Here is a 13,290-nt window from a genome sequence, read left to right on the forward strand (position 1 = left end):
TACTGTATCATATAAAATATGTTAAAATTGTGATTTTTGAATACTTTTGGGTTACTCACTTTTTACTAATATGTTATAATAATTCATTCATACAACATTTAATTCACAGATATTTATTTAACCGTTTCTTAAGAATTTTGAGTTCTTAAGTTGTTTATAAAAACCACAAAATGTTATTTTCTGACTCTCTTGACACCTGCCCTTGACATTTGAAATTTAAAATCAGTGCTCTTGTGTTTCTTTGTTCATTTGCTCTAGTTCTCTGTGAGTAACACGGATAACCACTCGCAACAATCTTTCTTACATAGCTAATGACATGTTTCCATATTTGTTTGTGACTGGAAATGCAGGAGCTCTCCACAGGCCAGAAACTAACCAAGAATGCATTGTGTCAGCAGAATTCAACAGCATCTGGATGCTATAATTGTCTCCCTCAGTCAGTTGGCATAGCCTGTAGTCCTGGTAATATGCTTAGCCTCAGAGCCCCCGCCTTGTTTAAAGAGGATAAAGCCATTTTCAAACCAGCAGAGACAAAAAGGTGGAGGTTATAAATGGAATGGGGATTGACCGGGGCTTTGCAAAGTCGACTAAGACAGTTGGAACCGTGTGAAAGGGAAGCAGCACGATACAATTACCTCCTATTTCTAAATGCCACGAGAGGGAAAAGGACTGGTGAGGAAGGCACGGGAGATGTTAAAGTGGCCAGGTCCCAACATTTTTCCACTTGGCCTTTTTGTCCTTCTTCGCTGCATGTGCTGCTGACGTCCTCTCTTCCTCCTTCTCTTCCTCCTTCTCTTCCTCCTTCTCTTCCTCTTCCTCCCTCTTGTCTGGATGCTACATACACTTCCTCCCCTCTCGACTCTGTTGAAAAATCAATATCTCCCTGTACCAGCTGGTCTGGCTAATTCACTGTGAAATTCAGTGTTTTTGAGGCGCACACAATCCCTCGAGGATATGACATGGCAGGCTCTCGACACAGCCTGCAGCAGTGTCCTTTTCGATCACTGCACACTCATCAGAGCAAGGATCGAGCATTTTACTGTATCAGGATGGAGTTTAAGGCCACTTCGTATACATCTACATAAGCCGACATGGGTCCAAAGCTTTTGCTTGCTAATAGATCACCTGTGACGTTTTCCTGTTTTTGCGTTGGTTTCATTATTTTTTACTTTCAGGTTTGGTCATTCCCCATTAACATTTGAATGAACGTATATGTTGGAAAGACAGGAATATAGAGCAGATTTTAGCCAGCAATGTGCTTTTGTGATAAATAATTAGTCTGACGTATCAATCGATTGGGAGGTAAACTGAAGTTTTTAGAGTTAAAAATGGCAGTCTCACTCTTGTAATGTCTTGAGGCCAGACCGAGTAGTTGTTCTGTCTCTGCAGGGAGAGGAGAGCAAAGTGTCTTTTAGCAGCAGCAGCAGGAGGAGCCGGCCACCCAAGTGTAACTAATAATGAATATCAATTCAAGTGCTGCAGGGAGCTGACACATTCACAAAGATGGTGGGCAACCAAGTTCACGCAAGTAATGTACCTTACTGTAACCATCTCAGGTATTTGTACTTTCCCATTATTTTATTTCTAGCTTACCTTATTTTATATCTATATCACATTTATTCAGCTGACACTTTCATCCAAACCCTCTGTGAGTGTGTTCAAGCACAAGATTCAAGAATGATGCAAGTACATCATCTTAAATAAACTGGACTGCTTCAGTGCAAAGCAGGAAATGAATAGAATAAAATTGTTTATTTGATATGTACATTTATTGGTGAGTCTTAACACAAGAGCTTTCACTCTCTTTCCTCTTGAACGACTTCTCCTTTACGTTTCAAAGGGACATAGAACCCAGAGGTGTAGAAATCCTAGCCAAGGCCAGTAGTCCAATATTACTCTTTGTTTGTCAGCTGTTGTCCAAATAATAATGGGCCCTCTCCTTGCCCTCTCTTGACCCCTAGGCCGGGTCTTTGTAACATAACAATGAGTAAGGTCTTTTTACCTGCTCTTTTGTAATGTTAACAGACAAAGAGTAAGGTATTTTACCTGCTTTCTGTAAAGTGTCTTGAGATAACACTTGTTATGAGTTGACGCTATACAAAATAAATTGAATTGAATTGAATTGAATACGTTATACTTGGAAATTGTGCCAGTATTTTCCATAATTGCCACTACAAGGTGAAGAAAACATAACCTCTTTGGCAAAATACTATTTTCTATTCAAGAGCTGCTTTTCCCTATTGTCAAGATTCTCACACTTATCTGAAGATAGCTCTCGCAACACATTGATATTTAGACGTAACAGGTGGAATTAGTCCAATTAGACTCACAGATTTTTTTAATTGAGAAAAAAATAGTGATTCATAATTTTAAGTTTTGGCAAAAATCTGTGATCAACCTATAAAATAGTTAAGTTACTAACACACGACCACTGACTTAACAGTCAATTACAAAAATTGAATCAGACACAGCTTGACAAGTTCATGTAAAGAAGTTAAATCAGAGTGAGGATTGTCAATAGCTGGCATCTATCTGGCTCTCGCTCATTTCTTCAGTGCTCCCAGATTTGTCCAAAGTTTAAATTACAACAATGACAACCATTTGCTTATCGATGTTAATTGAACTTAAAGATGTATTGCAGTTTGATTAAATAAAAAGGCCTGCTGGGCACTGCAGAAAGTAATTGCTTCTGCAGGATAGATTTATACAAAGAGACGCACACACATACTCTCTCTCTCTCTCTCACACACACACACACACACATACACTCTCTCTCTCTCTCTCTCTCTCTCTCTCTCTCTCTCTCTCTCTCTCTCTCTCTCTCTCTCACGCACACACACACACATCCTAATCTGAAATATAGTGTCCTCTGAGCAAAGTGTAAAATTTCTGCTTGCTTGCTCTTTAAAACTTCTATAAATCCAAGACTGTCCAGTCATGCTTCACAGTCACCATTGCAGATTCACTTATGTGTGATAGAGGTTGTTTCTGTCGATTGGCTTTTAAAGGAAGATTTCAAACACTGAGGACATTATTTATCATCATCAATTTCTTAGTATGTTGCTCTGTTTCAATTTGTCAACTGTCAGAGGAGATGATGCAAATTGCCACTCATTAAAAAGCATAAACTTACAGTAACATAGCATTTGTCAAGTTTGTTTACTGAGAGCTCTTTTTGTATTTCTGTGTTTCCTTGAAAGTACATAGTGAGATTAAAAAAAAAAAAGCATCACAAACATGGGTGGAGCTTAACTTATATGTTTCTATAAACTACAGCAAAATGTAAATTTTTGATAGAAAATTCTTCAACGATAAATATTCGCAAATTTACAGGAAAGGGAATCTCTACATCTCTTTGGATGTCCATCCAAAGCTTATCTCAAGATCTTACAGACTGTTGGATCTGACAGGGATAGTTTCTTGCTGTGAGGTGGTTGGCCTTGTGTTGATCTCGAGTGGTACAGAGGCTGTCATCCTCTAAGCGGACGGCCCAGGTTCGACTTCCACCCTCCGTTTCTTTTCCTCATGTCAGTCTCCATTCTCTTCACCTGATTTACTACTCTATCCACCGCCCTGTCCTCTAAAATGAAGGCATCAAAAGCCAAATATTTAAAAAAAAAAAAAAAAAAAAAAAAAAAAAAAAGAAGAGGACCCAATGCGGGAGAATTTGTCATTGTCAGTATTGCAGCAGTCATCTCAATCCCTCAGAAGCTTAAAGCCATGTCTCACTTTCAGAGGACTTTTGTACTTTTAAGAAGGTCGACACCCACAGGATCTGTTGACATGTCAGGGCAGTCCTTTTTGATTTCTTTTTATGATAATAAGTCATCTTACTTAAAGACACACGCATTCCAGATGTATTCAAAACCTCAAATGTTATCTTGTGGTAGATTTTTAATCATAACCTCTAACTTGAAACATGATAAGACATTGTATCTCAGAGAAACATTTCCATTAAAAACAGCAGAATATGTTGATATAAAGGAAGTTCAGCCACTGAAAGTCCCACTGAATGACAAAAAAATGTCTTTGATTCAGGTTAAAAGGGATGCAGGGATTGAAAAATGCTATATTTAAAAACGGTTTCTATTTGAAGACAAGCACATCAGAGCCTCTGCTCAAAACAGCCCTTTGTATGTGTACCTCTTCAGTTGATGAGTGAAATACTGTAGCTCAACATGTTTCATGCGCTAAATAAAGAAACAGTCAGATATCAGAGTTGTACAGTAGAACATCTGCACTGTCTAACCATGTACAGTTTGACAGACACCACATGGATAAATTAGCTCAAAGACAGAAAGAGGTTCAGTCATGATCCATTTGGTATAGAGAGGCGAGTGTAGTATTGGCACCATCAGTGGGCAATAATAGAGTTGCAATGTAGCAAGAAATCACATTACTGAATCTAGCTATAAGGGTCCAGTAAGAAGAGAGAGTCAAATGGTGTCTTTTGGTCTTTAATCTAAAACACAGTTTCTATGTTATTATGTCAAACTGATCTTTTAATCATTAGATATGAGTACGGAACCACACATGGTAATACATTAAAACATGAATTCTGCCTCCTGTAGCCCATTAACTGAAGTGCTTCAATGGAAAAACCAATGTGTCCACATATATATATTTTTTTGTAGGTACCTGACTTGGGACTAGTGGTGAAATGTTGATATCGTGCTATCAAACAAGTCCTGTATTCACACTGTTTTTTCCACTACTGGTCAGTGTTGACTTTTGTACATGCAAAAAGTAAATCTGTGAAGACGAATGTTGAAAAAAATATCTGCACACCCTAATGTGTGACAGGTGCAGTGGAGGAGGTTAAAACTTACAGACAATGAGAAAGGCTCCCGCACACTGTGTTGCTTTAAGCTGACATGTTTATTTGAGCATACAACATTTTGATCTAACCAACCTTCATCAGGTACATTACACCAGATGAAGGTTGGTTGGACTGAAACGTTTTATTTACAAGTAAATCTGTGTACAAATATCTTTGGGGGACCTTATTAGAAAGCTGGTAGTAGAGGGACATGTACTAAAGCTCAACAGCTAGTTAATGTTGGCAGTAAAAGTATTTAAGACATGTTAAACAAGAGAGCTGTTGTACTAGCTCAACCCTACAGTCCTCTATTGTGTCATGTTTTAAGAATTAATATACAGGGTAAGATTATGTTTATAGTGCTCTGTTTTTTTATACCTTTAAATAAGATGTTTAGATTTTTTACCAGAAAGTGTGTCTGAAAAGTGTCAGTGTCAAAGTTAGTTGAAGGAGTTATCAGGCTCAGAGAGCACAAAGACTGATATTTCCTCGCACATGTTGAGATACTCAGGTTTCATTGCATGTTCTGCAGGTCAATCTTCCACTTGTGAAAGCACACCAAAGTATTGTCTTACAGCTTACAGTATATCACATAAACACATCTCAGCTTCAAGTGACATTTCTCCTTCTACTGTCCTTCCTCGCCTGTCTCCTCATGTCTCTGTTGGCCTCAGACGGGAGCGTTCAAGAGAAACTTCAGCTCACCTCTGCTCACAACTGATCAGCTGGGTGTGGTTAGAGAGGCTCCGGCTGCACAGGGTGAGTGATGGAAACCTCGCCTGATTTGTAGCAGCACTAAACAACTGTAATCTCAAGATGACTGATGACCATGTCTGTGGCCTTCAGTCCTTGATGCCTGACAGGTTACTGTGTGTTTATGTGTGTGTGTGTGTGTGTGTGTGTGTGTTGGAAGTGTCAGGTATAAAACTGCACGTGTTGCTTTGTTCCTTCTTGTCTGGCGGTGTGCAGAGGCAGATAATAGCATTCTTGACCCTGTGTATGAGGCACTGCGCTATGGGACGTCACTTGCTCAGATGAGTCGCTCCAGCTTCAGCAGTATCTCAGAGTCACCGTGTCATGAGGTATAAAACTACACATGAATTACACAGACCACCCCTGTCAACCCCTATACCTTTAATGTTGACATAAATCATACAAAGAATATTGTTGACTTTGCTACCCCACGTCTCTTTCTTTTATTACAGGCAGAGGAAAATCCAGATAAAGTAGAAAACCAGCCAATAGCTGAAGAGGAACAAATACCGGGAAGTAAGTTAAATCTATTTTTAATTTGTGGTTACACCTGAAAGTTGGTTGTTCAAGCAAAATAATGATAGCATAAGCAGTCACCGAACCACAACAATTAATTCCATAAATGTCTCTCTGTCATTTGTTAAACTGTTTTTGTAGTAATTCTAAAAATCATGATTAAAACTAACCCAGATATGAACTTTAGTGGTGTTGGTACGTGGATTTTTTTCACTTAACTCTAGCTTCATATTTACCTTATAGACATGACAGTTTAAAATGTTAAAGTATTCATTTAAATATCATCGTATTAAGTAATTCACTTATCACACTTGAATACTCTTGAAATGTGAATTCTAACATTTAAATTCTGCAAAAATGTTGTTTATTTGTGGGAGATCCAGAAGAGGGGTACATTTGATTTCTAAAGGTATATGAAATGTAGATGTTGAGATTCTTTCAACAATGAAACTTACTCGTGGCAAAGATCATATTCTATCTTACTGTCAGGATTTCAGAGCATACGTTAATATAAGACATAGTACTCTATAGGAGTGCTCTGTGCATGTTCTCTTTGCAGTACTTTAACCTCTCTGTCTTTGGTCCCTGGAGACGGGATTATCTCTGTTTGTACCGCTGCCACTTTGCAGTCAATGACCTTGTCTTCAGCCTTCCTTCTGTTTGCTGCAAAGTGACAAGACCTCTCTCTCTGTATCCCTCCCTTTTTCTATCCTTTTTCACCCCAAACTTTTTCTCTGCTTTACACATGACCCAACTCTCCGTCATCATATTCTCTTTTCTCTTATTTCTCCTCTCCCTCGCCCTCTCTTTGTCGCTTTGTGTTTCTGCGTCTGTCTCTCCAGTGCTCACCCCTCCTGAAAGCGAGAAGGCTGATTCAGAAGACAGGGTCAGCCTGAAGGTGTGTAGTCAGCATTCCTCTCTTCTTTCCTTTTTCGGGGTGAAAATGCACTCTGTCAGCCCCTTCAAGAGTCATATTCTCTCCTCTCAGTTTCAGACATTCAAATGAGCAACGCTGAGACTTTAACACTTTATTTTTTTTCTCTCTCTTTTTCTACTTTGTCTTTCTCAGACTCCAAAGAGAGTCGAGGTTCACTCCATCCACACCTACGTGGCTCTCTACAAGTTTCTGCCTCAGGAGAAGAACGATTTGGAGCTACAGTTAGTCAATTGTCTTTTCATATTGTACAAAGGTGTAAATGAGAGATTGGATGACAGAAGAGGAAGAGTGTACCTGGCCATAATATTACAAACGTTTGCACACCATCTGCCTACTCAGCAGGATGATGGTAGGGGGTTTCAGGATTTTTTTTTTTATGGGGAGGAGGACATGCTGGGAGGCCAGGAAGGACAGACAGCTACATTGAATATGTGACATTTAGAAAATAATGATTTCATTGTATGTTAGTAGAACCAGGAAACTGCTGAGTGTGGTATGACACCAACCACTAACCTGAAGGATTCGTATATGTGTAAGATGACACTAAAGCCATTTTCACATAATGCACTCCGGAAAATATCTAGATCACTTTAGGAGGACTGCTCCAGATATTCTCCTGACGTGGGGAAAAAACATTCTGCTGTTTGCGTTAACACATACAGCTCCTCCTGGCAAATATCAGGACTTTTCAGGAGTTTTCTGCAATTGTGAAAGCCCTATAACATTAGGACAATATTTAGTAGTGCAATATATATTTTTTTAAATGTGGACATTTATAGTTTTGTGCACACAACAAGTAAAGCCGATTTTTTTGCGTCACCACATTGAGTGTCTAAGAGAAAAACTGAGCGTGAAACTGAGTTTGTTCTACAGGAACGAGCGCTTTATCTTCTTTGATCGATAGAAAGAAACTTGTCCAAGCAACATTTCTTTCAGTGATTGACTATGCTGATAATATTTATAGGCATGCTACCTCATGGTCACTGAAAATGACATAACCATGCTGCATTACGAGATTTTCTCTGGTTTGGATTTGGTACACATCAGTACACATTGTGTATGAGCCAAAGGAGGGAGCATTGCTACATTTTTCTTTATATGGCAATACTACATGAACAGCTATCTTATGTACGTTCTCTGCTGATTTCTAAAACTCTGAGCAGCTGTAGCCTTCAATCCGATGGACTCATCATGTATGTCATACCACACACTCGCTCTGTATTTGGTCAGAGTGCTTTTTATTGTGTTTTGTTGTTTTGTTACTTTAAAAATATCTTGATATCAATCTGTGAAAATGCTAAAGCAGTATACTCTGGCCTTAGTCGGTACATTTCACTTACTCTTTGTAACATTACAGGAGAGTGTTTCTGGTAAAGGCATCATTTGGGGATATATACATTTTGTATACATGCAATTTGAGAATATATCACAACTTTCTTATATTTTTACATGATTTATTTATTTATACATGAGTTATTAGCTGATTATTCTTCCAATTGACCAGCACCCTGCCAGCTGCCATCAGGATGTGCATTAATGGGTGAATTAGCCACAAAAACCTTTTAACCTTGTAACCTCAGGTAAAATCATTACATAGCAATACACCATTCAATAAAGCATTTTGTTTCCCCTCCAGGCCTGGTGACAGAGTTCAAGTTACAGATGACTCCAACGAGGATTGGTGGAAGGTGAGCTTTATAAAACAAAAATCTATTCAACAGCACTGCACTGATGGGACCATTGAACATTATGAAAATGATCCCATTTCTCTCTATCTTTCTACTAAGCCAGTGCTTAGGGAGATTACAAATCTTCATTAGAATATATCTGACTTGCCTTTTAAAATATAATACAATAACACACGCACAAAGAAGAGACCGTAGGACTACAGAGCTGGTGGCTGTGCTTGAAGGAGGCAGATGCTTTGCTAGCATGAACTGGAAAAAGAGGAAGAAGACAGATTGCAGATCGTGTTTAATGAGGCAGCTGTAGATCTTAACCTTTACCTGCTGAAGGACAGATAAGCGTTTGCATAATGAAACGCAGAGGACAAGTATTAGATATCCACTTTCATGAAATAGCAGCAGAGTAATCAAGTTTGTATTGCTTAGATGCTCTGTATTAAAGTCAAAGAGCCATGATGGGCTCATTTACAACATACGTAGCCTTAAAAGAGGCTGTCAAGTATTTACTGGAATGTTCGTCATGAGGCAACAAGTTTGTCATTTTGTAAAAAGTATGATTTGATTGTTCTTCAATCGTAAAGCTAAATTTCATACAGCTCTATCATTGTCCTGAGAGTAATGTCCATGCAAACCACATTGTGTTGCAGAAATGACAATTAAACTCCTCTTTCCTACCACTGTTGTGTTAAAATGCCTTTTCTAAATGTCAACATCCAGACATCAACAAAATGACTTTGTGGCCACCCATGGGTCCACGTGTGCCTGTTTGCCAGAGCATCTGGAAGAAGTAGTGGGCACGAGAGCGCCTTGAATTACAGATGCTTTTTTTTTTTACTAGAGTTTCTTATTAGAAAATAAAAAACGTCTTATGCCCATTTTTCTGCTTATTGTCACAACTTATTTAAATCCCATATAAATTGTATGCATATTTAGGCAGCTGGTCAAGCAAACTATAGTGAAGACACAAAGGGATCTAATTGGATATGCTCAGCCAAGGACTGTCAAGGACTGTATTGGAGGCTGACTGTGTTGGATTTGCTGTTTGTGTTGAATTGTCAGCAGGAGGATGATTGAAATGCGGCAGTTTTGTTTTTTGGCAATAAGGCAGCAAATTGTGGCGGCATAGAGGAGAAATATTACTGAATACAAGAGGAGTCAGCATCATGGATTTTTCTACTACAAGCAATTCAAACCGCTCAGAACAGGACATCAAATATCTATTTATATCTTTCAAAGACTAACAGACTGTGTGTGTGTGTGTGTGTGTGTGTGTGTGTGTGTGTGTGTGTGTGTGTGTGTGTGTGTGTGTGTGTGTGTGTGTGTGTGTGTGTGTGTGTGTGTGTGTGTGTGTGTGTGTGTGTGTGTGTGTGTGTGTGTGTGTGTGTGTGTGTGTGTGTGTGTGTGTGTGTGTGTGTGTGTGTGTGTGTGTGTGTGTGTGTGTGTGTGTGTGTGTGTGTGTGTGTGTGTGTGTGTGTGTGTGTGTGTGTGTGTGTTTACCAGGGGAAAAGCAGAGACAAGGTGGGATTGTTCCCGGCCAACTTTGTGCAGCGGGTCCGTCCTGGTGAGCGGGCGTGGAAGGTCACGGATGGTTTCCACGGCAACCGAGACAAAGGCCAGATGACTGTGAAAGAGGCCCAGGTGGAAACGCACATAAATTACACACACTTTTTTTCTTACACACACACACTGAATAAACATATGTAAATTCATGCAGAAGAGTGCTGAGATTACAGAGGACAGCATGTTATGGCCTCTGTTGCTGCTCATTTTTTTTTCCCCCTTAGTCCATAAACTCCCTAACATTACTGAATGTCATGTGCTCCTCCTCTTGTTCAATACTCCCCCCTCCTCACCCCACCCCCCCTCCCCACCCCCCATCTCTCCCACTGCAGATCTGTGTTGGTAAAAACGAGGAGATTGACGGTTTCCTCCGGCTGAGCAGTGGGAAAAAGAGAGGCTTGGTCCCTGTGAAGTGTCTGCTAGAAATATGATGTCGGCCCTCTTCACCTTGACCCCCAGCTTCGGAAAGAAGTTCACAATGATGGAGGAATACTCAGAGGAGTGTTTGCCCAGCACCCTCACTGACCACCAACCAAAAACACCTCCACCCCTCCGAAACGTGGCAGTGAATAAGCAGCTTGAGTGGATGACGACCCACAACTTTGCTTTTTCTCTGTGGAAGAGTTTAAAGGTTAAAGGAAGGACAGGAGGGGCTTCTTCAAAGTTCTTCAGAGCTACTTTTCTCGTAGCACAACTTGACTTTGTGTGGGTTTTATACACAATAACAACAGCTATGTAGCATCATGTTGAAGATGATAGTACACAGGAAGTCTGGCTACCTCACTAGCCATTTCCATTGGCCATTTGTATGCGAAAAAATGGGGACTACTTTACTATGATGTCATGGCCTGTAAAGGGACTTAATGTGCAAACTGTCTTCATTTTACTGTTTGTGTAGCAAAAACAAGACAAAAGAGATTGTGAATGATTCTAGCTGTTTGTTCTAGTGGCCTCTGCAATTACCTGATTTGGCTCAACTAAGAGTGTAAACTACAAAGATCCAACTCCGATGAGCACTTTTAGATCCATGATGTGCATACGTCTCCCTCCTGATCTGGCTAGAAAAGGATTCAGGTATAACATTGCGTTTTTTCTAAAAAAAAAGGTTTAAAACAGAGTCTTCTCCTCCACATATTGGTCAAATGAAAGTCATTATGCACCACCACACACACTCTCTCTCTCTCTCTCTCTGGGTATTACAGTACATTTGTGCTTTTCACAGCTCCGATGTGACAAATGCTTTGCGTGCACCTGAGGGAGCTTCTTTCTCAGTACGCCCTTCAATCACACTCCCTTTACGCGCACTCACACACATCGATTTAATATTTATAGCGCCGCTTTGTTCCATGTTACTCTCAAGTTAGCCACAAGGTTCTACTTCCTGTCATTATCTTCTCTACGTTGTTTATGACACGTATGTTATGTCCTGTGATATTTGCTGTCATATCTGGTTGTGATCTAGAGGACGTGTGGACTTTGCTGATGTTCTTACCTTTCTCGCATGGAAGAGCAGAGCAAAGTTTTGCTGTATTTAAGGTTGATGGGGTAAAAAAACAAAAAAAAACTCAGTGTTTTTATCATAAACGTAGGTGGAGGTTGTCAAACGTTCAGTCTCATGTTCCTAAATTCAGCCAGCAAAAAAAAAAAAAATGTGCTGAAGTTTTGAAAAATGATTGTTTCTCCCAGCACACACATGATTTTCCTTTAAGTCACTCTGAGACACTGTTTATGTTGCTGTTGTTGAAAGTGATAAAAGGAAAATTTAGCGCACACCACTTGATTTATTGCTCCGTCATTATAAACTATAAGGCAATGACAAACTGCATTTGTTGCGGCAATAAATGTAAATAAGAAACATGACAGACTTTGTAAATAGCCTTATAAAGAAACTGTATATATACTGGCTCTGAATTGCATTCTGTCCTCGAGGTTTGCAGCTTTCCAGTAGCCAACTAAGGGCATTAACTTCACAGCAAGAGATTATTATTTATTATCCCACTTAATGGTGTATGCATCCCTACGCTCAATTAACACTTAGCCCTGTCAGCACAAATCTTTCCAAGTACTATGCACAACAGTTCTAGTCACTTCACATTATTTTGTACTCAGCTTGTTTTCCAGCGTATAGCCATACAAACACACACACACACAGACACACACAATTCAGGAAAAAAACCTGTGCTTCTGCTAAGATTTGAAAAATAGACTTCAGCTCTGGGAGTTTTCATTGTCCATCTAGGATCAGTCTGCAACATCTCAAACATCTTCTCTGACTAGAACCCAGGCTGGCTCAGGATCAGTTTTACCCAGGTGAATTATCTCTCACACGGCCAGGCTAGTTCTTTGCATGGCTAGCTGCCCTTTGACCCTCACATCTCTCAATAAAGTCAGATGAACTGTCAAATTGTGTCCTCGTTTATTTGAAAATGAATTCATTCTTTGCTCCGTGGCTTTATGCTTGGATTTGTCGTTGCAGCTATAAGTCAGTGCTACAACTTGAAGTCTTGAAGTCTAAAGGTCTTCTGTGGCTTTCATAAAATTTGGCACAAAAAAAGACTAATTTCCTTTTTGCCTTCTCAACAGCACTCCTGTGTGTATGTCTGCATTTCATGAAAATAAAGAACAGAAGCTCATTTATTAATGCTAGAATTTAGAGAGCCAGCGCTGGAAGAAGTGTTTATGCATTTAAAAAAAAAAAAAAAAAAAGCAATGGTTTAAGCAACATGAACTGAGAGTATTAAAAGTCAAGGGTCCTTAAGTGACCTTCCACAACTCTATAAATACCTTTTGCATAACTCACTCTGGTTTGGGCTCATACTGGGAGACTGGGGACAGACTCACTGACGAAGCATGTACATCTGTGCCTCTGTCACTGCTATTTTTAATCCCCTCATAGGGTTGAGCTATGTTCTGTCCAGTCACCAGTCTGTTCTACTTTGACACCAATCAGACAGTGACCCTGACATTAATTAGTAACACTGTCACCCACGCTTCTTCATGAGCTGACCTGATAAATGACA

The 13,290-nt window shown here is 39.7% G+C and overlaps 1 protein-coding gene across 1 annotated transcript in view; it reads left to right on the plus strand.

Annotated features, from left to right (window-relative positions):
• The window catches only part of LOC109997571 (SH3 and cysteine-rich domain-containing protein 2), a 28,032-nt gene extending 15,358 nt beyond the window's left edge, over window positions 1-12,674 (plus strand). Inside the window, exons 4-11 of the mRNA XM_020652093.2 lie at window positions 5,494-5,578; window positions 5,789-5,901; window positions 6,025-6,088; window positions 6,931-6,986; window positions 7,158-7,246; window positions 8,662-8,713; window positions 10,211-10,348; window positions 10,603-12,674. Of these exons, the coding sequence (XP_020507749.1) occupies window positions 5,494-5,578; window positions 5,789-5,901; window positions 6,025-6,088; window positions 6,931-6,986; window positions 7,158-7,246; window positions 8,662-8,713; window positions 10,211-10,348; window positions 10,603-10,701 (696 nt within the window). The 3' untranslated portion in view covers window positions 10,702-12,674. The remainder of the gene's footprint in view (window positions 1-5,493; window positions 5,579-5,788; window positions 5,902-6,024; window positions 6,089-6,930; window positions 6,987-7,157; window positions 7,247-8,661; window positions 8,714-10,210; window positions 10,349-10,602) is intronic.
• The last annotated feature ends 616 nt before the right edge of the window (window positions 12,675-13,290 follow it).

This window comes from Labrus bergylta, chromosome 21 (genome assembly GCF_963930695.1).
Source record: "Labrus bergylta chromosome 21, fLabBer1.1, whole genome shotgun sequence".
Lineage (NCBI taxonomy): Eukaryota > Metazoa > Chordata > Actinopteri > Labriformes > Labridae > Labrus > Labrus bergylta.